Raw genomic sequence first — 25,005 nt, 5'->3', positions numbered from 1 at the left:
AGCTTTGCTGCTGGATCTCAGGTGTGAGCCATCACACCCCACTTTCATAAGCAGTTTTAATACTCTGTTCTTTTTGTTTGTCTTGGGTTGTTTTGGTTTTTCAATACAAGATTTCTCTGTGTAGCTCTGTCTGTCCTGGAACTTGCTCTGCAGACTAGGCTGACATCAAACTCAGATCTGTCTGCCTCAGCCTCCCCAGTGCATCACCAGCACCAGGATTAACACTCTGTTCTTAAGGAGTCTCATTTACAGCTGAAAATTGAGACATGCTTATTGTACCAACATTCTGAAGGCTGAGGTAGGAGAAGTATAAATTCAAAGCCAGCCAAGGCTACATAATAAACCCCTCTCTAACAGTGTACCCTGTAACATGACCTCTCAGGGAAAAGACAAAACTCTTTGACAGCACTAGGTAAAGAGAACGCTGAGGCTCGGAAAGGTATCAGTCAGGTGCAGGGGATGTCTTGAGAGCTACTTAGGTAATCACAAAGGTTCTGACAGTTCTAAACTGCTTCCATAAGGAAGCCCACGCCCTTTTCAGCAAGTACACACAGCCACTTTCTGACGCCTTACCACAGGCTACTCCCTGAGTTCTCTTCACTTTCTCCACACATTTCTTCCCCATTACTTCCCGTTGTGAGCAGCAACTGATTTTGAAAGCACTGGATTCTCCCCTACCTACTCCTGGCCACAGCCAGTCAAGGCCTGTCTGACTCTGAGGCTGGATAAGCCAGCTTCAGATGCTGTGTGCTGCTGTTCAATTCAATGTCCTACAGTTTTTCATTCTGAGATAACAAACTATCAGCTAAAGTCACTGTTGGCAGCTTAGAAATTGTCATCGCTGCTATCAAAATCCGGGTCACAGAGCAAATTCTTCCCTCCCTTCTTACACAGAGGAGGCTCTAGGTTTTCAACACTCAGGTCACTGAACCAATTTATGTGCTGGTCTCCCTGGGAACTGTGTTCTGTGGAAGAGCACTGGGAAGACTGCAGGAGGTTCCCTTGAGCTGCCCTTGCTGTCTTCCTGGTCTTTCCTGTTCCTCCCAAAATATGACAGGTTGGCTTTGTGGAGCTTCTGGGAGTCATCCAACAGATGAGGGGCTCCTGTGGAGACTGGGGACAGTGACCCCTAGCCATGAAAGCACAGGCCTTCCTTGAGGCCTGCTCTTGCTTCCTAGCGAGAAGCCCACCTCTCTTTGGTCTTCTGGGTTGCTGCTTCTTGCTGCTCCTTTTTCTGCAGGTGCCATCTTTCCATTCAGTTGCTGACTGTTCAAATGAGTCAGAAGAGCACACGTTTTGGGTCTCGCACTCGAGGCAGACATTCTCCACTCTGGTTTCAGACTTATATAAAGCCAGCTGTGAAGCTCCTTGGGCAATTAGACCCTGGTCATTGCCAGCCTGCTGGCTGGGGCGGCTAGGGAAGTGGCTACTGAGGCTTCTGGAGGTCATTACCCAGTTCTTGCAGTAAGTCTGCATGGCCTTCTTCTTCTCATGTTCACTGCCTCTATGAGGCCTGTCTGTTGGCAATGCAGCCTTTTGAAAAGCATCACTCTCTGGTCCTTCATCAGAGACACCAAACTCCCCAGGCCTCTGGGAACTTCTACTGGGATTCCCTGCAGAAGGCTCCTGGGCCTGCCAAGTAGCTGGCTCCTTGGAGGAATACCTTTCCTGCCCAGTAAACTGGAGTCCTTTGATCAGAGATGGTGAGGTCTGAGAGGTGCTGTCTTTCAGATGCCCAGCCACCTGAGGCACAGAGGTGAATTTTTTCAGCTCTTGCAGGACACCAGGCACAATGAGCTGGTCCAGGCTGTCACGGAGCTGCTGGAAGCTCTCACTCTGCTGGACAACTAAAACTTCAAGGTTCTGCAGGGTAGATTTCACCTCCATAAATTCTGCTTGTCTCTGGGAAAGGAAGTGAAAGAGGAGACTGATGGACCAAATGAAGTGTGAGGACAGATGTGGGGGCGGGGCACATGTGGGTACTGAGCTCACACCCTAATCCCAGTGCTGAGGCTGCATCAAGAGCATTAACTTCCATGAGGGGCTGGAGGGACAGACACCTCAGTGCTTAAGAGCACTTTCTGCTCTTGCACAGGCCCCAGGTTCAGGTCCCAGAACCCACATGCTGCTCACAACCGTTTGTACCTTCCGTTCTAGGGGATCAGATGCCTTCCACTCACCTCTCTGAGAACCAGGCGTGTATATATACACGGTACAGACACACGCAAACAAAACATTTGTATATAGATAAAGAAATTAATCTAAAACTATAAACTAAAAGAGTGTTAACATGGGTCTGAGGTTAGCTTGGGCTTCATAGTCGGCTCTAAACAGCCTGCGCTACAGGAGTTGTATGTCAAAACATAAAAACAAAGAGAATGTGAGAAGCAGCCAGTGGACAAAGGCTTGTCCCTCACAGAGTAAGTGTAGGAACACTGAGCAAGGCCTGGGTCCACATCCTGCCAGGGAACCCTGAGGAGAGGCTATATCCTGACTTAACCAAAAGACTACTACCCTGGGCTTTTGTCTTGGATGGAAATCTCTCACACATTAAATGTCTCTCTTGATCTTGAGATGAAGCCTAAGTCACACATGGGCAGTGGCAGGTATGCGTATCGGAGCTCCTCAGGAGGCTAGGGCAAGCACACGAGTCCATTACCTCAGGACAAGCCTGGACAGCAAAGCCAACCACACAAGAGCTTGGTGCCCATACTCACAGCTGCGCATGCCCTCTGTAGCTCAAGGATGGCCTGCTCCACGCTGCCTTTGTCTTTCACTGACTCAACCATCAGGTCATGCTGGACCTGTGCAGTTTCTTGAACTAAACCAAAACAAAGAGAAAGTCTTCCTAAGGACTGACGAAGTGCATCGCCTGCTCGGAGCACGGCAGTGGGAAGAAAGGAGCTTCATTCCAGCATGCAGTGTGACACATCACATCCTCTCTGCTAATGTCCAGGACTCCGTCCTCTTGACCCAAATAGTCTCTCCACAAGCACAGGCCTGCAATCTTTGCACTTGGAAGGTTGTGAGCCATAAGGAGGCCATGAATCCTAGGTAAGACCACGTCTCAATAAAATAACACAGCCTTCTCCCAACCTCACCAGTATTTATCGACCATCTTTCTAGATACCAAACACTGAATATACATACATACATACATACATACATACATACATACATACATACATTCACATATATGCATACATATTATGTACATATTGTTAGTAACCAGGCATTCCCCCAGTCTGCCCTCAGAGGCCTGGCCATGGCTTTACAGCTGACACCCACTGACACCCACCTCTGTTCCCAGGTACAACAGGTGCGGTACATAAAGCCTCAGGCCAGATCTTTCTCTCTCATTCCCTGTTTCTCTCTTTCCTGTTCCCTGTCTTTTCCACATTCTGTCTTGTTCTTTGTCTGTCTGTCTGTCTCTATCTCTCCCTCATGTCCCAACTCTTAAACAGCTCTCCTTCCCCCAATAAACCTCTTACATTAGATCTGTTGTTGGCATAATTTCTTAGCAGCATGCCTTGGCACAGGGTACCCCCATTGCCCCCATTTTATCCTAAAACACACACACACACACACATATACACACACACTTTTTTTTGTTTTTCTTGTTTTTTGTTTGTTTTCAAGACAGGCTTCTCTTTGTGTAGCTCTGCTTGCCTTGAACTCACTTGGTGGACCAGGCTGGCCTTACACTCAGAGATCTGCCTCTGTCTCCTGAGTGCTAGGATTAAGGGTGTGAACCAACCACAACCAGGCTGGGACTAAAGGTGCGCACCACTATACTCAGCTACTCTGTTTAAAAGAAAGAAATTTTGTCAGGGAAAAGAGGTAACTAATGACAAATGTAAGAATAACTTATATAATACAATAAATGCTATAAGGAAAAGGATACCAAGTTTAATAGTGCATCACTTTTCAATTTTTGTTTTTCTTTTTAAACAGGGTCTCTCCTAGCTCAGCTATGGCCTCAAACTCCATATCAGCCAAGGATGACCTAGAACTTCAGAGCAAGAACTTGACTTACTGAGTCATCTCTCCGGCTTGCTTTCCTTCCTTTCTTCTTTCCTTCCTTCCTTCTTTCTATTCATTCATTTTACTTATATAGGTTTTTTTTCCCCCCAAGACAGGGTTTCTCTGTGTAGCCCTGGCTGTCCTGGAACTCACTCTGTAGACCAGGCTGGCCTCGAACTCAGAAATCTGCCTGCCTCTGCCCCCAAGTGCTGGGATTACAGGCATGTGCCACCACCGTCCGGCTATTTAGGATTTTTTGAGACAGGATTTCTGTCTCAAACTCACAAACATCCACCTGACTTCTGAGTGGCCAATTTAAGAACTTGAGCCAGCTACCATTGGGTGTTTATTTGTTTGTTTGTTTGTTTATCTGAGCTCTATTTCTTTACTATGCAAACAGTGGTCTGCCTGCATGTCAGAAGAGGGCACCAGATCTCATTATAGAGGGTTGTGATCTATCATTTGGTTCCTGGGAACCCCCATTAATTAACTTTTTGGGACAGAGATTCACTGTATAGTTCTGGCTGGCATAGAATTCACACATATCTGCCTGCTTCTGCCTGCAGAATGCTGGGATTAAAGGCCTACATGCCTGTTTTGTTGTTGTTGTTGTTGTTGTTGTTGTTGTTGTTGTTGTTGCTGCTGTTGATAGGGGTGGTTTTGTTTTGTTTTTAAGACAAGTTCTCATATAGCCCATGAAGGGCCCAGCATCTGATATAAGACACCCCATGATCAAGTTCTCAGCACAAATGAGATTTATTTGTACCGCAAGAACAAAGAGCCAGGAATAAGAGGAGACAGAAGCCTAGGGAGAGGGGGAAGGGATATTTGTCTGGACTGCCTCTGGACAGAGAAGACAGGCAAAGGATGATTTATAAAGGTAAAAGGGGAAACTTCGTCTTAGGATGAGGTGTTTAATTTTGATTGGATAAGTTAATTAGGGGGCAGCCAAAAGGGGACTTTTGATTACTAGATCTCAACACTTAGATAGCAGATCCTAGGTAGTCAGTTTCAGGGGGAGGAATCGGCCAAACAAAGGAACAGACCTTGGTGGCTAGCTTTAGGAATGTAATCTAATGGTTTTCAGCAGAAAAACAGGAATTGGGGAAGGATAAGGGGAGACAGAGCCATGTTTGCCACGCCCAGGCTAGCTAGAGTCCCTTCAGTCCAGGCGGGTTTCAAACTCCCAAGGCTGTCCGGAATAGTCCTGCTTCTACCTCCCAAGTACTGGAATTACTGGGCGTTGCTTTACCACACTCAGCAAAAGGATAGCCTTTAAATCCAGAACAGAGCCGGTCACAGGGGTATACCTTTACTCGTACTCGTAAACATAGCACACTCCACTGTTTCTATATTTAAAACTACATAGGGGGAGGGGAACAGTAGTGGCACATAACCTTTAATCCCAGCACTTGGGAGGCAGAGGCAGGCAGATTTCTGGGTTCGAGACCAGCCTGGTCTACAGAGTGAGTTCCAGAACAGCCAGGGCTACACAGAGAAACCCTGTCTCCCAAAAAATCAAAAAACAAAACAAAAAAAAAACCCTACATAGGCCAAGTGGTGGCTCACACCTACCACACCAGCTCTTAGGAAGGTGCAGGAAGAGAACTGTCATGCTTCTGAAACCAGCCTTAAAGTCATGGTGAACTCCAGTCTAGCCTGTCTTTTTCTTTTTTCTCTTCTTTTCTCTTCTTTTTTTTTCTTTCTTTCTTTCTTTCTTTCTTTTTTTTTTCTTTTCTTTTCTTTTTTTTTTTTTTTTTTTTTTGGTTTTGGTTTTTCAAGAAAGGATCTCTGTATAACCCTGGCTGTCCTGGAACTCATCCTGTAGACCAGGCTGGCCTTGAACCCAAAGATCTATCTGCCTCTGGAGGGCTGGAATTATAGGCATGAGCCACCACCACTGCTACCCCACACACCATCACTTCTTATAAAGCAGTGGAAAGCTGAAAGAGTCCGTGGCTGGGGCACCCACAGAAGAGTGAATCCATCACACCACACAAGGAAGCACCCCTCATCCCTCATTTGCTTCTGTTCTCATCACTGCTACTTGTCAGGGCAACAGTTCTAGTTCTAACCCAAACAGATGCACGGCTGCCCTTGTGCTGATGCCCAGGTTGGAAGTCAGTGGATAAACAGTACAGTGCTTCTTTTCAGACAGATGGAAATTATTTTATGAGTCATGCAAAGGCATTGATTTTTGTAAATGTGAGCTGACTTAAATTAGTTTAAAATAAAAAATAAACAATGCAAACATGTACGGATGCAGAAACATTATTTTCTTAGAGAATAATAATCCTAGAGAAGTGTCTAGATAAGAACAGTGTGTTGGGTGTTTATAAAAGCATTCATCTACATATAAATCACTTAATTGGTGGGGGGGATTTTGCAAACAGCGCTCTATAACTGACATTAAGACCAAGGCTGATTCATCACAAAACAACTCTCACTGAAACTGAGGCAGCGAGAAGAACAGCAGATAACTGGAGTATTTCTAACTCCTAAGGAGGAGTGTGTCTACACAGAGCACAGCGGGCAAGCCATGTGAGACTCCGGTGGCTGCTGATTCATCAGGCCAAGAAGGCTGGCAGAGCTACCCTGATACAGCAAGTAGCGGAGGAGAGGATCAGTACTTCCTAAAAGCCATCCTGGGATCCAAGTGTTGCATGGGCTAGTGAGAGCTCGGTGTGACTCCCGTCCTTCCAGATGGTCTGGACAGCATGGCGTTTCACAACTGTCTGTATACCAGTCCTAGGGAACTCATTCCTATTCTAAAAGTCTGAACTACTTAAGTGATGTTCTCTAATATATACTTTTAGCCTGGTTATTTAGAAGTTCTAGCCCAGCCAGTGCTACATAGACAAACATTTTTTTCCAAATAAATAAAATAAAAAATCGCACTAAAGTTTACAAGCCAGGTGTGGTAAAACATGACTTTAATTGCGGCACTTGGGAAGCAGAGGTAGGCCAGCCTGGTGGTGAGTTCCAAGCCAGCCAGGACTGTGTAGAGAGATACCCTGCCTCAAAACCAAAACCAAAACAAAACCCAAAAAAGTGTTGTCACCCAGCCGAGGGCTCCATAATGCAGGCCAAATTTAACCGTGAACAATATGAAATCACCCTGGAAACCTGGCTAGGGTCAGAAAGTTCCCATGCACGGCTCACCAGTGCCCTCTGCTGCTAACATTAACCTTGAGACACTGACAACAATTAAAAAAATAGAAATGAACAAAAAACCATGCTAACATTAACCTTGAGACACTGACAACAATTTAAAAAATAGAAATGAACAAAAAACCATGGGACACTTACAAGTCTTGGCTATGGTCTCCACAGAATCTAAAATAGACTGGCTTCTAGAGCTGAGATGTTCCTCAGACTTTTCCACAGATGTCTGCAACTAAGAAACAAAATTAAGAAGGGAATCACATGGTGACTGGAGAATTATTGGTCAGAAGTTAGGAGCACTGTCTGCTTTTCCAGAAGATCAGGTTTAATTCTCAGCACCCACAAGGTAGTAGCTCACAACTGTCTAACTCCAACTTCAGGGGATACAATGACTTCTTATGCCCTCCAAGGACACTGCGCACGTGGTTCATAGACATAAATGCTGACAAAACACCCAATACATAAACTTAATAAACTTAAATTTTAAAAAAGAGAAGAATAAAGTGCCACCCGTTGTCTTATTGACATGGAATTGTCATTTAACACTGAAGCAGTGAAGCCGCTGCTGCTCTGCATGTGCTACAGGACACTCTAACTCTCTGAACCTCAGCTGAACCTACCTTGTGAATGACTTCTGGAAAATGAGAAACGAAATTGTGCAGCATCTCACTAGAGTTGAGAGGGAAAAAGAAGAGAATAAATCCTTGTGCCCTACTGAAAAACCACAGATAACGAAGTTGGAGAGTCTGCCTGAGAAAGCACGTCGTCCAGCCCTGACACTAAGGACCTGCTTCTCAGTGTGAATCCATTCTCTTCCTCCATCCTGCAGCTGCCTAACTTCCCTTCACCCCACCCCCGTCCCTGCCTCTGCTTTTAAGATTTGTTTATCACACGTGTCTGTTTTGTCTGTTGTATGTGTCTGTGTACTACATGCATGCCTGGTGCCCGAGGAGTTCAGGAGAGGTTGGTGGCTCTCCCGGAACTGGAGTTAAGGGTGAGCCACCATGTAGGTGCAAGGAACCAAACCTGAGTCCTCTGCAAGAGCGATCAGTGCTGAGGCAGCTTCCCGCTTCCCTCCTACCTCAGTGAGACAGGCACTGCACATGCTTCATCTGTCCTGCTACTTGCGATAGCACCCATGCAGGCAAAGTAAATAAAGAGATGTGATGATTAAAATAATTGGGCATGGCAGTGTCCTCCTCTAACCTCAGCGATTAGTAGGTAAAAGCAGGTGGATTTCTGTGAGTTCAAGGCTAGCCTGGTCTAGAAGTTCCTGGCCAACCACACAGCCACATATCACTGTGTCTCAAAACAAGCAAACAAAACTGTGTATATACACAAAATAGTTTAAATTACAACTTTTGTATTTTTTAGTTAAAAAACTTTACATATATTGTGTATTCGTGCACAAATGCAGAACATTCATGCGGAGGCTAGCAGAAACTTGAGATGTCAGTTCTCTTCTTCAGCCATCAACATTCTGGGGATTGGGCTGGTGAGATGACTCAGTGGTCAAGAGCACTTCCAAAGGTCCTGAGTTCAATTCCCAGCAACCACATGGTGCCTCACACCATCTATAGTAGGATCTGATGCCCTCTTTTCGGATTTGGTTTTTTCAAGACAGGGTTTCTCTGTATAGCCCTGGGTGTCCTGGAATTCACTCTATAGACCAGGCTGGCCTTGAACTCAGAAATTCTCCTGCCTCTGCCTCCCAGAGTGCTGGGATTACAGGCATGCGCCACCATCACCTGGCTGATGCCCTCTTCTGGTGTGTCTGAAGACAACTACAGTATACTCATATACATAAAATAAATAAATAAATCTTTTTAAAAAAAGACAAGATAAACCAAAAGACAAAAAAAAAAAAAGATTCTGAGGATTAAAATCATGTTGTCAGCAAGTATTTCCACCCACTGAGCTATCAGCTGGCCCCTGACTCTTTCTGATTATATTCATTAGAGTTCCTGTGTGTGTGCACACGTCTGCATGTGTATACAGTGTGGAGTGGAGGTCAGAGGACAATTGTGAGAGAGGTGGTTCTTTCCTTTACCATGCATCCCAGGGATTAATATCAGGACATCAGCTTTTGTGGCAAGTTTTTTTACCCACTCAGTGCATTTTATTAGGGTTTGTTCCTAAATATTGTTTTTATCTATATGAGTATTTAGTTTGCATGTATGTATTTGGTGCACCATAAGTGTGCCTAGCACCTGTGAAAGCCAGAAGAGGGCAATGGATCCTGGAACTCGGTTACAGTTATTAGCTGTCTTGAGTGCTGAGAGCTGAACCTAGGTCCTCTACGGAAGCAGCAAACACTCTTAACTGCTGAGCCATCTCTCCAGATGCAGACAATTCCCGGCAATGCTCCTGCCTCAGCCTTCTAATTTCAGAGGATTTGGGGAAGAGCCACAATGTCTGGCTTTAAATTGTCTTTCTTTGTTTTTATTTGTTTGTTTGTTTGTTTTAGTTTAGTTTGTTTTGGTTTGCTTTGGTTTTTCAAGGCAGGGTTTCTCTGTGTAATAGCCCTGGCTGTCCTGGAACTCTCTCTGTAGACCAGGCTAGCCTCAAACTCACAGAGATCTGCTCGTCTCTGTGGGAGGTATGAGACAACACTCCTGGCTTACATTTTCATTATTATTTTATGTGTATGAGTGTTTTGCCTGTACTCCATACTCCATGTGTATGCCTGTTGCTCCCAGAGTCCAGAACAGGACATAAAGAGCCTCTGGAACTGAAGTTATTGATGGATGTGAGCCACCATGTTGGTTCTGGGAATTGAACCCATGTTCTCTGGAAGAGCAATAATAGCTCTTTTATTCAGTTGATTAAAAAATAATTCCCATAGAAATAGGGAGCTGCTGGGCGGTGGTGGTGCACGCCTGTAATCCCAGCACTCTGGGAGGCAGAGTCAGGAGGATTTCTGAGTTTGAGGCCAGCCTGGTCTACAGAGTTAGTTCCAGGACAGCCAGGGCTATACAGAGAAACCCTGTCTCGAAAACAAAACAAAACAAAACAAAACAAAAATTCATATAGAACAGTACTTGAGAGGCAGAGGCAGGTGGATCTCTGAGTTTGAGGCCAGCCTTGTCTATAGAGTGAGTACCAGGACAGCCAGCAATACACAAAGAAACCCTGTCTGGAGAAACAAAACAAGACAAACAACAACAGGGTTACAGTTATTAGTTGTCATGAGTGCTGAGGACCAAAAAAAGAAAAAAGAAAAAGAAAGAGAAAGAAATTCAGTCCACATCCAGTTGTGCATGGTGGCCCATGCCTTCTGTCCCAGCACCGTGGAAGTCAGGGTAGAAGCAGTTGAATCTCTGGCAATTCCAAGTCAGCCTTGTCTATACAGTGAAACCCCATTTCAAGCTAGATGATCTGAGAAATAAAATCTAGAAGGAAAACATTTAGACAGAAGAAATATAATATTACTCAAATTTAGCACTTTTCAAAAAATCTAGTTTTTGACTTCCTGAGACAAAAATTATAGTGGTTACATTAAAACCCACAAGTTGCATTGAAAAAAGCATACAGTAATTACTAGCTGGGTGCTGGTGGCCCATTTCTATGACTCCAGGACTTGAGAGTCTAAGGAAGAAGGATATTATAAATTTTAAACCAGTTTGGGCTATACAGTGAGGTCCTGTCTCACACAAACAAAAGCATAATAGAAAAACTTCACAGGCAAGAGTGTGAACACTATGGAGATGGCTCCTATATAACATAAGGTCTTAAGTTCTAGACCAGGCACCCACAGCTGGGCATAGTCTTGTAATTACAGTCTCAACAGCCAGCTAAACTAACCTAATTAGAGAGCCCCAGGTCCTAGTGAGAGAGACCTTGCTTCAGAAACCAAGGCATGGGAGGGTGGGGTGGGAAGACAGCTCAGTAGATAAACTATTTGTCTTGGAAGAACAAGGGACCTGAGTTTGGAGCCCCGGCACGTACATAAAAGCCAGGTCTGGGGATGCATGTCTGTAATCCCAGTGCTGGGAAGACAGAAACAGAAGATCCTTGGTACTTGTTAGTTAGTGTGAGCTGAATTCATGAGGTAAAAGTTCACAGAGACAAAAATTAAGTGGAGCCGGGCGGTGGTGGCGCACGCCTGTAATCCCAGCACTTGGGAGGCAGAGGCAGGCGGATTTCTGAGTTCGAGGCCAGCCTGGTCTACAGAGTGAGTTCCAGGACAGCCAGGGCTACACAGAGAAACCCTGTCTTGAAAAACCAAAAAAAAAAAAAAAAAAAAAAAAAAAAAAAAAAAAAATTAAGTGGAAACTCAAAAAAGGTGGAGAATGATTGAGGGAACCATCTGAAGTCCAACTCTGCTCTTCATAGACAGGCGTGCACACAGTGATGATTAGTTTCAACTGCCAACTTGACAATGTAAAAACACCTGAGAAATGAATCTCAAGAAATCATCCAGATTAAGTCGATCTGTGGGTATATTTCTTAGTGATTGTCTTCATTATATTAATTGGCATGAGAAAACTGAGCCTAAAGGTGCAGTCCTTAGGTGTGGGTCCTGAACTGTAGAAAAAGGGAGAGAACATGCAGGCATCCATCCCTCTGCTCTCAGACTGTACATATGTTATCAGTTGCTTCATGTTCTTGCTGTCTTGACTTCTCTACAGAGATGGATTATAACCTGGAGTTTGAGCCAAATGAACTACTCTTCCTTATTCAAACTGTTGTTTATTTTGTTTTGTTTGGTTTTTGAGACAGAATTTTTCTGTGCTTCTCTGGCTGTACTGGAATTCACTCTGTAGACCAGGCTGGCCTTGAACTCACAGAGATCCACCCACCTCTGCCACTGGAGTACTGAATTTGTCAGGTTATTTTATCATAGATAGCAGCAGAAATAAAACTAAGATACCCAAGCAAAGTGAAGAAAAGCAAGGGTGCAGCCCAGTTTGTGTGAGTAACCCAAACTGAGCTGTAAGCAGAACTCACTGTGTTGCCAAGTTACGACCTTGAGCTCCTGGACCCTCCTGCCTCTGCCTCCTAAAACCAGCTTACAGCTGTGTGTCCCCAACTGCTTGTTGCAGTGTTGCCACCCTTGTTTTCCCTTTAATATTTGTTTATTTTGTGGAACTAGAGAATAAAACCTAGGGTCCTGGCATGCTAGTTAAGCAATATGTATATATGTATATATATGTATACACATACATGTGTGTATATATGTGTGTGTGTATGTATGGGGAGTAGGATGCTACATGGTACCCTTAAAAGAAAAAGAAAAAAAAACAACCTTTATTAAACCTTTATTAAAGTGCAGACACGGTGCCCAATTTACTGATGACCTGAGCAGAGACTAAAGGAAGGGAAGACTGTCCTCCTGGGTTAGGACATCCAGCTTCTTCTGCCCTGGAGATTTGAGCTCATAATTCTTGAGTTTTCACACTTCAAAACTTCAAAACATCTCTCCCCGTCCTTCTGTGGCCCTCTATTCAGACTAAATTACATCTCTGGACCCTTGGTTCTCTAGCATGCATACAGAAGATTTATGGGACCAATTAACTTTCAAAATAAATCAGTTTATCTTTCTCTGTCATTGACCACCCACATGTGTGCACGTACATGTGTATGTAAATAGTGTGTAAACTATTGATTCTGTTTCTATTTGCTATGTACATTCCTGATAAATGCATGCTATTATACTGAAATTGAATTATCTGTTATTAATAGTACATTTTGTTTCCTTCAGAAAGCACGAGCTTTCTTGTCCTCTTAAAAGGTGTGTGTACCTGTCAGATTGGTCCGTCACTTTTCGTTTTTTCTCCTCAAACTGTTTTGAGAGTCCTTTTGATTTCCCAACTGGCAAAGGAAGAGAAAATAAGCCTTCATCCTTTGTATCACCTCCAAACAACTGGGGCTTTGCCTGGTATTTTGTGAAAATACTAGGGTCATTCTGTGAAATGAAAAAAAGCAATACCAACTGTCACACACTAGTCTCTCTGTACAATGCAAAATCATATTTAAGCACCAAGCATGAAGTTGAAAATAAGGCATGTTGTTTTTCCATTATTTGTGAAAATCATATTTATAATAAAGCAACTTTCTAAATTAATACAATTTCTGCTTTATCAGTGCAGAAATACTGAATTTTCAGCTAAAATGACTCAAACCCAGGTGAATATATTCAAAGGAACAACAGAAAATTAGTTATTCTGCCTCTGAGCTGTGCTATTAAAGTCTCACTTTAATATATTTAACTCAAATTTCTCTTTTTAAGCACCTGTTGAACTCAATACCTGTTGATAACTTCCATCCAGCCTAAGCAGTGCACAGGCTGTGGTATGGAGAGCCATTCCTGCATTTCTTATGGAAAACATGCTCAGGACGTGCATTTATTCCTTTATATCACTAGCATCAATTTTTGAGATTATACATAAAATGCTTTACTAACCTAAGAACTGGGCTAGCCTTATTCATTTAATATAGGCAAGTCTAAATATGATGTTAAATGTAGTTCTAGAACCCAGTAAGGGGTAAAAGAGAGCTGGTGGCACATGGCTTGAATCCCAGCACTCAGGAGGAAGAAGCAGGAGCATGGCCTTGAGGTTCACACTAGCCTGGCCTACACAGTGAGTTCTAGGCTAGTCTGGGCTACAAAGTAAAACTGTCTCAAAAACCAACCAACCAAAAATTCTTGACTCAAAAAATAAATTAATTTAATTAAATTAAAAATTTTAAAAATGTAAAATAGCAACAACAATATCCTGACTCAAAGACAAATGTCTCTTGTTCTCTTTGACAGGCAGATCTGAGTTTTGTTTTGTTGTTGTTGTTTGTTGGGTTGGCCGGAGTTTTGAGACGGGGCTTCTTTGTACAGTCGTGGCTGTCCTGGAACTAGCTCTGTAGAGCAAACTGGCCTGAACTCAGAGCCCCATCGGCCTCAGCTTCCCCGGTGCTGGGATTAATGTGTGCAGCAGCGCCCGGCCAGCTCACTTGGTTGATGCTTGTCTCTCTGTATCTGTGGGTGTGAGGGAGGCTACCATCTACAAAAGAAAAGGGGAACCCACAGGAAGAAAGAATGGAAGGAGTGGAGTGGGGCACAGATGCGACCAGGATATCAGACAAGGGCAGAGTGTGTGGAAGGGGCCGGGGGAAGCTAGAGGATGGATGACGGGAGTGTTAGGGATAATCAACAAAAACAAATTCTGCTTAATAATACTGTTACATCTAAAACTCTATGCTAATTAAAATAATGTTTAATTTTATTTGTAAGGATCCTTTTGTTTTTTTCAAGTCAGGATAACTGTGTGCAACAGCCCTGGATTTCCTAGAATTTGATTTGTAGAGCAGGCTGACTTGAACTCAAAGAGATCTATCTGTCTCTGCCTCCCAGGTGCTGGAATTAAAGGCAAGCACCACTGCTCAGGCAATCCTCCCGTTTTTAGGGGCTTGTGAGATGACTTAGGTTAGGGCACCTGTTCTTAAGCCTGACTACCTGCGTTTGTTTCCTGGGACCTGGGAGAAACCTCTGACTTCAGTGCTTATGGTGTTTGGAAGAATGACCCCCATAGGCTCATATGAATTAGATGCTTTGTCACCAGGAAGTGGTGCTGAAAGCATGAGAAGGGAGGGGAAGCATGGCTTTGCTGGAGCTAGTGTGTGGATGAAAGTGGAGAGTGGGGTTTCAGATGCCCTTGCCGAGCGAGCGCAAAGTCTCTCTCTGCCTACAAACTAGGGTGAAGCTCTCAGCTATTGCTCCAACACCAGCCTACATCCTGCCTTCTCTCTGCTTTGATGAGAATGGGCTAAGCCTCTGAAACCTTAAGCAAGCCCCCAATTAAATGTTTTCTCTTATGAGAGTTGCCTTGGTCACGGTGTCTCTTCACAGCAAAAGAACTCAGACTAAGACAGTGAGTGCTCAATCCCCACAAATAAATAAATGAAATTAGTTTTCATAAAAAGATAAAGTGATAATTCAAGCTTGTAGTCCCAGAAAGTTCAGAAATTCAAAGTCATACCCAGGGGATGATGCAGTTAACAAAGATGCTTACCACCAAACCTGCCAACTTGCACTGTCCTTGGAATCCACATGGTAGAAAGACAACCATTTCTACCCAGGTGGTCTCTGTGCCCAAAGACACAAGTAATAAACAGCAATGTAATAATGCAATATTACTAATAACTAAGAAGTCTGTGACCATCTTTGGCTACAGTTAGTTTGGCTATTCAGTGCATTTGAGGCCAGCCAGGGCAACGTAAAAATTGTCTCAGAAGCAAAGATACAATGAAAAGCAATTATAATGATAATAAAACATACAGAAAAGCAGTGGGAAACCTGTTGGGAGGAAGGAGTTCAGAGGGAAGGGAAAGCAGGTAAGAGAAGATAATGGGAACTTTTCCTCCCCCCCCCCCCCCCCCCCGTTTTTTGTTTGTTTGTTTGTTTTGTTTTGTTTTGAGACGGGGTTTCTCTGTGTAGCCCTGGCTATCCTGGACTCACTCTGTAGACCAGGCTGGCCTCGAACTCAGAAATCCGCCTGCCTCTGCCTCCCAAGTGTTGGGATTACAGGCATGCGCCACCACCACCCGGCAGATAATGGGAACTTAAAGTGCATTATACATACATGAAGATTGTGAAAAAATTTATTTCAATGAATATTTTAATTTTTAATTTTTATTGTGTTTTGCTTGCGTGTATGTCTATGTCAGATACTCTGGAACTGGAGTTACCGACAGATATAAGCAACCATGTGGGTGCTAGGAAGTAAACCTGGAACCTCTGGAAGAGCAGCCAGTACTGTTAACCACTGAACCATCTCTACAGTCCCAAGAATAAATGTTTTAAAAGTTAAGAGAGCTAGATGATAGCTCACTGGTAGAACACTTGCCCCACTAGGCCCTGGATTCCATTATCAGAAACTAAAATGTGCCGGGTGGTGTTGGCGCACGCCTGTAATCCCAGCACTTGGGAGGCAGAGGCAGGTGGATTTCTGAGTTGGAGGCCAGCCTGGTCTACAGAGTGAGTTCCAGGACAGCCAGGGCTACACAGAGAAACCTTGTCTCGAAAAAACAAAAAACAAAAAACAAACAAAAGAAACTAAAATGTGTTAGTCCTCTGTGTGTGTGTGTCTGTGTGTGTGTGTGTGTGTGTGTGTGTGTGAGAGAGAGAGAGAGAGAGAGAGAGAGAGAGAGAGAGAGAGAGCATGTGTATGTCATCCATGTGTGGAAGTCAAAGGACAACCTCAGGTGTCGATAAGCCCCTCCGCTTTGTTTGAGGTAGAGCTGATCTTTGTGTTCTCTGCTGCCTGTGGCAGGTCAGCTGGCCTGGCCTGCTGGTTTCCTGTCCCATCCTCCCACCACCTTGTATGAGCTCCAGGATTAGATATGCACTATCATGCTTGGCTTTACATGAGTTCTAGGAATCTGAACTCAGGTCTTCAAGTTTATCCAGCGAGCACCTGCCCCACTGAGCCATCATTCTAACCTCCCTTATTCTGATCTTACAGAAGCAGTGGGGTTGATGGTGCACACCTTGAACCCCTGTGTTCTCAAAGCAGAGGCAGATGGATCTCTGTGAGTGTGAAGCCAGCTGGTGGTCTACATAGTGAGTTCCAGGCCAGCCAAGGCTACAGAGAGAGAAAAGCAAATAAATCCATCTTACAGAAGTTATTGCTTCGTAGGAATTTTCACAGTCATGAAGAAATATGCATTTGCCTCTCCCTAGTAATGCTCAAGGGATTGACACCATTTTTTGTTGTTCTGGCAATAAAAGAAACTGTGTGTGTGTGTGTGTGTGTGGTGTGTGGTGTGTTTTGTAAATTTTAGACCTTTAGGTTAATTAACAAGTTATGAATCACCTAGGCATGATGGTGCATCCTTTTAATGCCAATACTTAAGAACAGGCAGTTAGATCTCTAAATTCAAAGCCACCAGCCTGATCTATATAAGGAGTTCTGGGATAGCCAAGGCTACATAGTGAGACACTGACTCAAAAAGAAAAACAAAACAAAATGTCATCAATCAAGCACAAACCCATTTAGGATAGTAATCTTCAGAGTACAATTCTAAAGTATCTAAAGTATGTTCATGTTCCAATAGAATACTTCTTTTTTAAAACTTATCTCAATAATAACTATCAATTATGTACAGAGAAATTCAGAAATTAGAGCTGGGAGTGGTAGCCTAAACCTATAATTCCAACAATCAGGAGGCTGAAAACAGAGATGGAGAGTCCAGTCTGGCCTACATAGCAAGATCTATCTATCTCAAACAGAAAAATTTAACTAGCTGGAACTCAGACTCACATCCACAGAATTCTGTTGTGTCTGTTTTGGGTGTCGTAAGTAAGTACCAACATCCAAGGATGGTAACAGAGTCTCTGAATTTTCAGGACAGAACTGAGATCCAAAGAGGAACTGGGAATCACTGAGAGAAGAACAGTCAGTCTGATTATTATTCAAGTTAGATGGTTTAGTGATCCTGAAACAAAGCAAGAAAAACATTATGTAAAAAAGCATCCTGAAGAAATTAACTCATAACTCTCAGCTACTACTTCAGAAGACTGTGGTGAGAGCGCATGCTATTCCGTATTTGTTTTGACCTCCAAGTCAAATATGCTCTATCCACTGCCTTTGTGGCATATAAAGAACAAAGAAATTATGCCCCCTCCCACATTGATTGACACCTGGAGAACAATCTAATGGAAATCCAAACAGAGAGGATTGTCACCACTCTTCCTGTATTACAGCATTTTGAGCCATAACACTGCTGGGGTCCAGGACTGCCACACAATCCATACAAACACTGATCCCAGCTAAGCAAGAATAGTTTATTGATGGCACCCCTTCATACTGAACGTTCAGGGCTCTAATTGTGGCATCAGGCTGTCCTCTGGGCAGATTTTTTACATGAAAAAAAAAAGTCTCAAAAGTTAAAGGCAAAGCAGTGAAGCGGTATAGCAATTTTTTTTTTTTTTTTTTTGGATTTGTTTTTTTTCCAGACAGGGTTTCTCTGTGTAGCCCTGGCTATTCACTCTGTAGACCAGGCTGGCCTCGAACTCAAAAATCTGCCTGCCTCTGGATTACAGGCGTGCGCTGCCGCTTCCCGCGCTTCCCCATCCCCCCAGCCCCCACACCCCGCCGCCACCACCATCACCACCTGGCAAGAAACATTGTCTTAAAAACAAAACACAATAAAACAAAAATTCCAAACAAAAAACCTCAACCCCAAAAACCCACCAGAGAACTAGACAAATATTCAAAATTCCACTCCCATCTACCACCCTAGGCAATTGTGTGAAAACAGAAAGGGTGCTGGACTGAAAGAAAGATATACCAGCCGGGCAGTGGTGGTGCATGCCTGTAATCCCAGTACTCTGGGAGGCAGAGGCAGGCGGATTTCTGAGTTTGAGGCCAGCCTGGTCTACAGAGTGAGTTCTAGGACAGCCAGAGCTACACAGAGAAACCCTGCCTGGGGAGGGGGGGGGGGAAACAAATCCCAAAAAAAAGAAAGATATACCACACCAGAAACCAACTGTATTGACACCCTAATGCAACCCTTCTGCCTCACAGAATTGTGAAGACACATTCTTCACATACTGTCTATGGCATTTGGTTATGGGAAGCTGAACAGGAGAATGAGGCTAATTCAGGATATATAAAGGAGATTTTGGCCAGGTATGGGGACACAGCCCTTTAGTTCCAGCACTTGAGAGACAGGACTGGTGGACCTATATGAGCTCAAGACCAGCCTGATCTACATGACATTTTGGCACAGCCAGGGGTCATAATGTGATCTTGGTTTTTTTTTTTTTTTTTTTTTGGATTTGGTTTTTTTCGAGACAGAGTTTCTCTGTGAGGCCCTGGCTGTCCTGGAACTCACTCTATAGACCTCGAACTCAGAAATCCACCTGTCTCTTCCTCCCAGAGTGCTGGGATTACAGGCGTGCGCCACCACCGTCCTGTTTCAAAACAAAGCATATAGTGGAGATTATGAACAATTTAGATCTGACCAAAGCTGTTTTTGAAGCAGATATTGCTCTTCTCTCCTCTTAGTGTTGATTTGTCTTTCTTGCTTCCCAATTGGAAGCTGTGAACTTCTAACTTGTTCTCTGTGGAAATACATACCAGTGTTTAAACTCTGAATATGAAGGTGGCTCACACCAGAGCATGAGGCGGAAGGTTCAAACAAAATAGAAGGCAAAAGTAAGTTTCAGGACAGTCTAGAGTGCAGTGTGAGATCCTGTATCGAACCAAAACCAAAACATGCATCACATCTGAAGGACTAAAGTAGATGTTGATGCTACAATCACACTTGAACACAGTGGGTAGAACCCACTACAAAGACAACACAAAAGTAGCCCATTTGGGAACTAGAGACATGGCACACATGGAGCCAGATGCATACACATATAGATAAATGGTGAAACCTTTTCAGGTAGGCTGACAAACCATTAAAACACATGGCCTCCAAGTTTTGTTTTGTTTTAAGAGTTTGAGGGGAGAACAATAGGCCAGGCAAGCTGTATGCCAGCAGGGAAATGGAGAAAAGAAAGACATAAAGTCATGCTTGCTGAATTCAGAGCAGCAATGGACATCTACAAGTAGCTACAGAAATTGATGTAAGGGAATGGTTAAGAGAAAGAGGAAATGTCCAGAACGTTAGGACAACCATGCTAAGGACTGTGTCTGATATAAGCAAGAGTTATGCCTCCTGGATTAGAACTCAGAAGACCATGCAGATTTAGCAGTAAAGATCTTTTAAACAACAGCCATTTTCAAGTTTTGTGTTTTTAAAGTTCTGGCCGGGCAGTGGTGGCGCATGCCTGTAATCCCAGCACTCTGGGAGGCAGGCAGATTTCTGAGTTCGAGGCCAGCCTGGGGGAGGACAGCCAGGGCTACACAGAGAAACCCTGTTTCGAAAGCAAACAAACAAACAAAAAAGTTCTGGTGATATAATTCAGAACTCTAACAGTGAACTGCATCTCCAGCTTTAGATTTCAGGTTTTTATTTGAAAGATATCTAAATAACAATATTACCATGAGCTAGGGGGTAGTGGCACATGCTTTTGAATTTTAAAATATTGTTTAAAAGAATGTTATTATGGTTTTTTGAGACAAGGTCTCTCTGAGTAGTGCTGCCTGTCCTGGAGTTTGTTATGTAAACGAGGCTGGGCTCTAACTCACAGAGATTCACTTGTCTTTGCCTCCCAAGTGCTGGGATTAAAGACTGCACCCTGATGATTTTACATGTATACACAACTGCCAGGGTGCACATGTGGAGGTCAGAGGACAGCTTCTGGGAGTCAGTTCTTTCCTTCCACATGGATTCTAGAGATCAAAATCAGATCATCAGATCCATACAGCAAACCATCTCATTTGATGCACAATTTGCATTATTTAATACTACTGTGGAACATGAGGAAACTTTACCTCATGCAGTGGTGGCACATTCCTTTAATACCAGCACTCATAAGGCAAGCATCTCTGTGAGTTCAAGGTCAGCCAGGGCTACACAGAGAGAAACCTTGTCTCAAAACAACCCCCCAAAAAAGTAAGTGTGCAAATAAATCACATCTTTTCCAAACACTAAACTTAAAGTAATTAAATAGCATATAAGTAAATATTTTAAGCCAAAGGAATCATATTATCAATACAAAATTTGTTTACATATTGATATGGGCAAACATATTATTAAAACAAAAACAGTTCAGCATAGCAATTATTTTATTGATAGAATCATTTTCAGAGGTTAGCTAAAGTTGAGCTGTACATAATAAATTACAATATAGCTGCATAATCATTATTCAAAATAGCTGATTTCCTTTTCTCTTAGGATAAAGACAATAATTATTAACACTGGAAAAAAGAGGTGGGGAGAAAGCCCAGCTCTGCAAGCTACTTAAGTCATGGAGAATTACACCTTAAAGCAACAACAGATGCAAACAAAGGCCAGTTTTCTCTACTCTGTATAAGCAACATATCCTTTTGTTTTGTTTTTGAGACAGGGTTTCTCTGTCCTGGCTGTCCTGGAACTAGATCTGTAGACCATGCTGGCTTCAAACTCACAGAGATCTGCCTGCTTCTGCCTTGGGAGTACTGAGATTAAAGGTGTGGGACACCATGCCTGACAGCCATAAGCCCTTTTTGAGAAATAAAAAAAAAAAGAAGAGTAGTTTAAAAAAATATTTACTTAATTTTACGTGTATGAGTGCTTTGTCTGCATGTATGTATGCATATTATGTATGTACTTGGTGCCCAAAGAGCTAAGAGTGTCAGATCAATCACTTGAAACTGGAGTTACAGATGGTCGTAAACCACCACGTGAATGCTGGGAAATAAACCGGAGTCCTCTGCATTAAAAAAAAAAGTAAGAGCTCTTAACTGGAAGCTCTTGTGCCAGGAAGCGTTAACCCCAAAAGACCACTGAGGAGTAGACTCTGAGGCAATCCCATTAGGGTCTCTTTATTCAAGCTGGAGCTTGGGCCACATGACGCAGGAGAATGGGAGAGGCCCTGAGCTCAGTTTCAGGCAAGCATTTATAGAGGCAAGAAGGGGTCTCTAGCCTGGTACACATCTGATTGGGAGGGGCATTATGGTCTTTAACATAATTGGCTGGCACTGGGAGCCAAACCATAAACTTCTCTTTTCCTCCCAATTGGTGGTTGTTAGGAAGTGAAGTGTCAGGGGCAGGCTTGTAACCTGGGGGTGCAGATTTGTTAGGGAATAACCTCAAGTTCAACCTTAGGTCAGGTTCTCTAACATGGAGTCTGAACCCAAAAGATTTGGTCTCTCTGATCCATCACTTCAGCCTCTAAATGTTTTTTTTCTTTTTTCTTCTTCCTCTCCTTCTCTCTCTCTCTCTCTTAAACTGGCAAGTTTCTTTGAGAAAGTGTTAGGAAAGAAACTATCCAACAATGAAGGCAAGAAAAAGTTGTATATCCCCTGTCAGCCATCCCCAGCAATTTAGAAATGGCAAGTTTCCTGCAGGCTGGTGGGCACTTGTAGATACCGCATTCTCAGTATCTCAGTGGATCTTGGCAGTGGCTGGAAAGGCTCTTATCATCATAGCAGCTACAAATTACATTACACAAACAAACAGCTAAACACTGAGCTAATTTTATCTCTCTCTATTCCAAAATAGAACTTAGAGGCAGGTGGATTTCTGAGTTCGAGGCCAGCCTGGTCTACAGAGTGAGTTCCAGGACAGCCAGGGCTATACAGAGAAACCCTGTCTTGAAAAAACCAAATCCAAAAATAAAAAAAAAAAAAAAAAAAAAAAAGAACTTGCCTGAAGTTGCCCACTTCAGGCAAGTTTCACCATTTGGGGCTCTCTGATTCTCAAAGACTGAATGCTGGGGCTGGTGAGATGGCTCAGTGGTTAAGAGCACTGACTGCTCTTCTAAAGGTTTTGAGTTCAATTCCCAGCAACCACATCCCAGCTCACAACCATCAGAAATGAGATTTGACGCTCTCTTCTGGAGTGTCTGAAGACAGTGACAGTGTACTTACATATAATAAATAAATAAATCTTAAAAAAAAAGACTGAATGTTGTAAACAGAGTTGATATACATAAATGCATTGATAGTTCCTGTGCGTGTCTGTGTGGAAGTTTAAATGTATGTTCATATGGGTGAAGGTGTGTGTGTGTCTGTGTGTGTCTATGTGTGTGTGTGTGTGTGTGTGTGTGTGTATGCACATGCGCGTGCGCATACTCACACTCACACATGCATGTGGATGAACATCATCTCTATGGAAATCAGACGACACCATTGTGTCCTTGTCCTTAGGTACAGTCCACCTTCTGTTGGAAAGAAGATCTCTCATCGGAACTCTGCCACACAGGCCAAGCTGGCTGGTCTGTGAACCTCTAGAGAATCTTCCTCCTCTATCTTCTATCTCCTCTCAGTGGACATCAGGCACATGTCACTGTGTCCAACTTTTTACATGAGCTTGGGGATTCAAACACAGGTCTTCACATGTGACAGGCAAGCACTTTACCTCAGCTATCTCCCCTAAACTGATGTCATTTTTTCAATCAGAAAATAAGTAGAAGGAAAAGGACACATATAGAAAGGAAGAGCAGTGACAGAAGGGGGAGAAGAAAGTAGCATGGGACACAGGAGAAGGAGAGGAGGGTAGCACAGGCTACCTCTAGCACTGTCCAATAGCTTCTCCAGCTAAAGGAAGGAGACTGCCTAAAAAAAAAAATCAATAAAACCAGGGGACTTAAAACTCAGAGAAGGGACTTAAAACTCAGAGAAAATAAGCAGGAAGCTTACCCAAAGCCTGAGGGAATGCTGAGCATCTCTTTGATATTCCAGACGTTAAAATTCATTTTTTTGTGTTTCTATGAGAGAGAACAGAGAAATCTTCTCACAAGATTAATACAGTACAGCATTTTCAAATGTACTAATTACATGTAGGCACATTCCAACAGTTTTGTCCTGATCCAATCTGGTGAAAAACTCCACTACTCAGTGTGCCAGAAATGGACCTTTTCTGCTCCCAAAATGCACTCTGAGCCAGATGTGACAATTACACATCTTCAATCTTAACTTTAGGAGGTAAAAGGTGAAAGACTAGGACAAATTCAATGGCCAACCTAAGCTTCATATATAGAGAGCTCTGTGAATCTGAAGCCAGTCTTGTCTACAAGTGAGTTCCAGGCCAGCCAAAGTACATTATACAACCTTGTGATAGGCGGCTGGAGAGATGGTTCAGCAGTTAATAGCACTGGCTGCTTTTCCAACGGACCTAGATTTGATTCCTAGCACCCACATGGCTGGCAGCTCCCAATCTTCTTTAACTTCAGTCCAAAGGGACCTGTGGAAGTTTGAATGTTTGGCCCAGGGAATGGCACTACTAGGAGGTGTGGCCTTATTTGAGTAGGTGTGGCCTTGCTGGAGGAAGTGGTGGGTGTGGGCCTCAAGACCCTTATCCTAGCCAGTCTTCTCCTAGCAGCCTTCGGATGAAGATGTACAATTCTCAGCTCCTCCTGCACCATGCCTGCCTGGACACTGCCATGCTCCCACCTTGATAATGGACTGAACTCTGAACCTGTGAGCCAGCCCCACTGAAATGTTGTCCTTATACTAAGAGTTGCCTTGGTCATGGGCTGTCTCCAAAGGGGAGGAGAGTTTAGTCTTACTGTTCTCTTAACTATGTCTAAGGACCACATTGGGCTAACGTCCTCAGCCCAAGCTAGGTTTTTGTCTCCTATTAAATGAATGAGCTTTTAACTTTCCAGAGAATACAGATCCTACCAGCCAAAGCTTTCTTCTTGATGATTCTACCAGACACAGACTAATGGCCAGATAGGTCATTCCAATATCCTATCCATCAAGGTAAATGACACTTTAAATGCACACACTTGAAACTTTCAAGTGCAGGGTTCCCTCTTCATTTATCAACTCATCTTTATTAAAGGAAGCAGGAAAGAAGAAAAGCAGAGCCACAGGAAGGGCACTGGCTAGAAGAATGAAGGAAGAATGCATGTGAAGAGAGGGTGGCCCTGGGAGTCACAGTGCTTCCCACTCTGGCCCATCATACACTGTTTATTTCTGGACTTCTTTTTTTTCAGACTGGATGTGAGATTAGTGAGCATGGCTTGGTGGATATAGGACAACACCGTGGAAGTCCTCAGGAGTGCAGGGCCTTCGTCTAGTCCAGGGGACTTCTGGTCCCCTTCCACCTAATTGCCAGGTGATTCTTTGCCAAAAGGAATTGTTCACTCTCATATTGTCTGGCCAAGAAGCTTTCTCCATGGACTAAACGTGGGTAAAAATGCTTGCTAGCAACCCTGACTATTCAAGTTTGATCTCCGAGATCCACATGGGCAGAAGATCAGAACCAATTCTTGAAAAC

General features: G+C 43.5%; 1 protein-coding gene across 1 annotated transcript; it reads right to left on the bottom strand.

Annotated features, from left to right (window-relative positions):
* Positions 1-825: 825 nt before the first annotated feature.
* Iho1 (interactor of HORMAD1 1) lies at positions 826-23,476 on the bottom strand. Its single transcript, XM_052189470.1, has 7 exons — positions 23,421-23,476; positions 17,445-17,619; positions 12,933-13,096; positions 7,809-7,857; positions 7,333-7,420; positions 2,718-2,821; positions 826-1,902 (listed from the first exon to the last, which is right to left on the bottom strand). Exons 1-7 carry the CDS (start codon positions 23,474-23,476, stop codon positions 826-828), a joined length of 1,713 nt encoding a protein of 570 aa, XP_052045430.1.
* Positions 23,477-25,005: the final 1,529 nt, after the last annotated feature.

The sequence above is a fragment of the Apodemus sylvaticus genome, chromosome 7 (genome assembly GCF_947179515.1).
Source record: "Apodemus sylvaticus chromosome 7, mApoSyl1.1, whole genome shotgun sequence".
Classification (NCBI taxonomy): domain Eukaryota; kingdom Metazoa; phylum Chordata; class Mammalia; order Rodentia; family Muridae; genus Apodemus; species Apodemus sylvaticus.
This window is presented reverse-complemented; position numbering and strand designations above follow the sequence as displayed.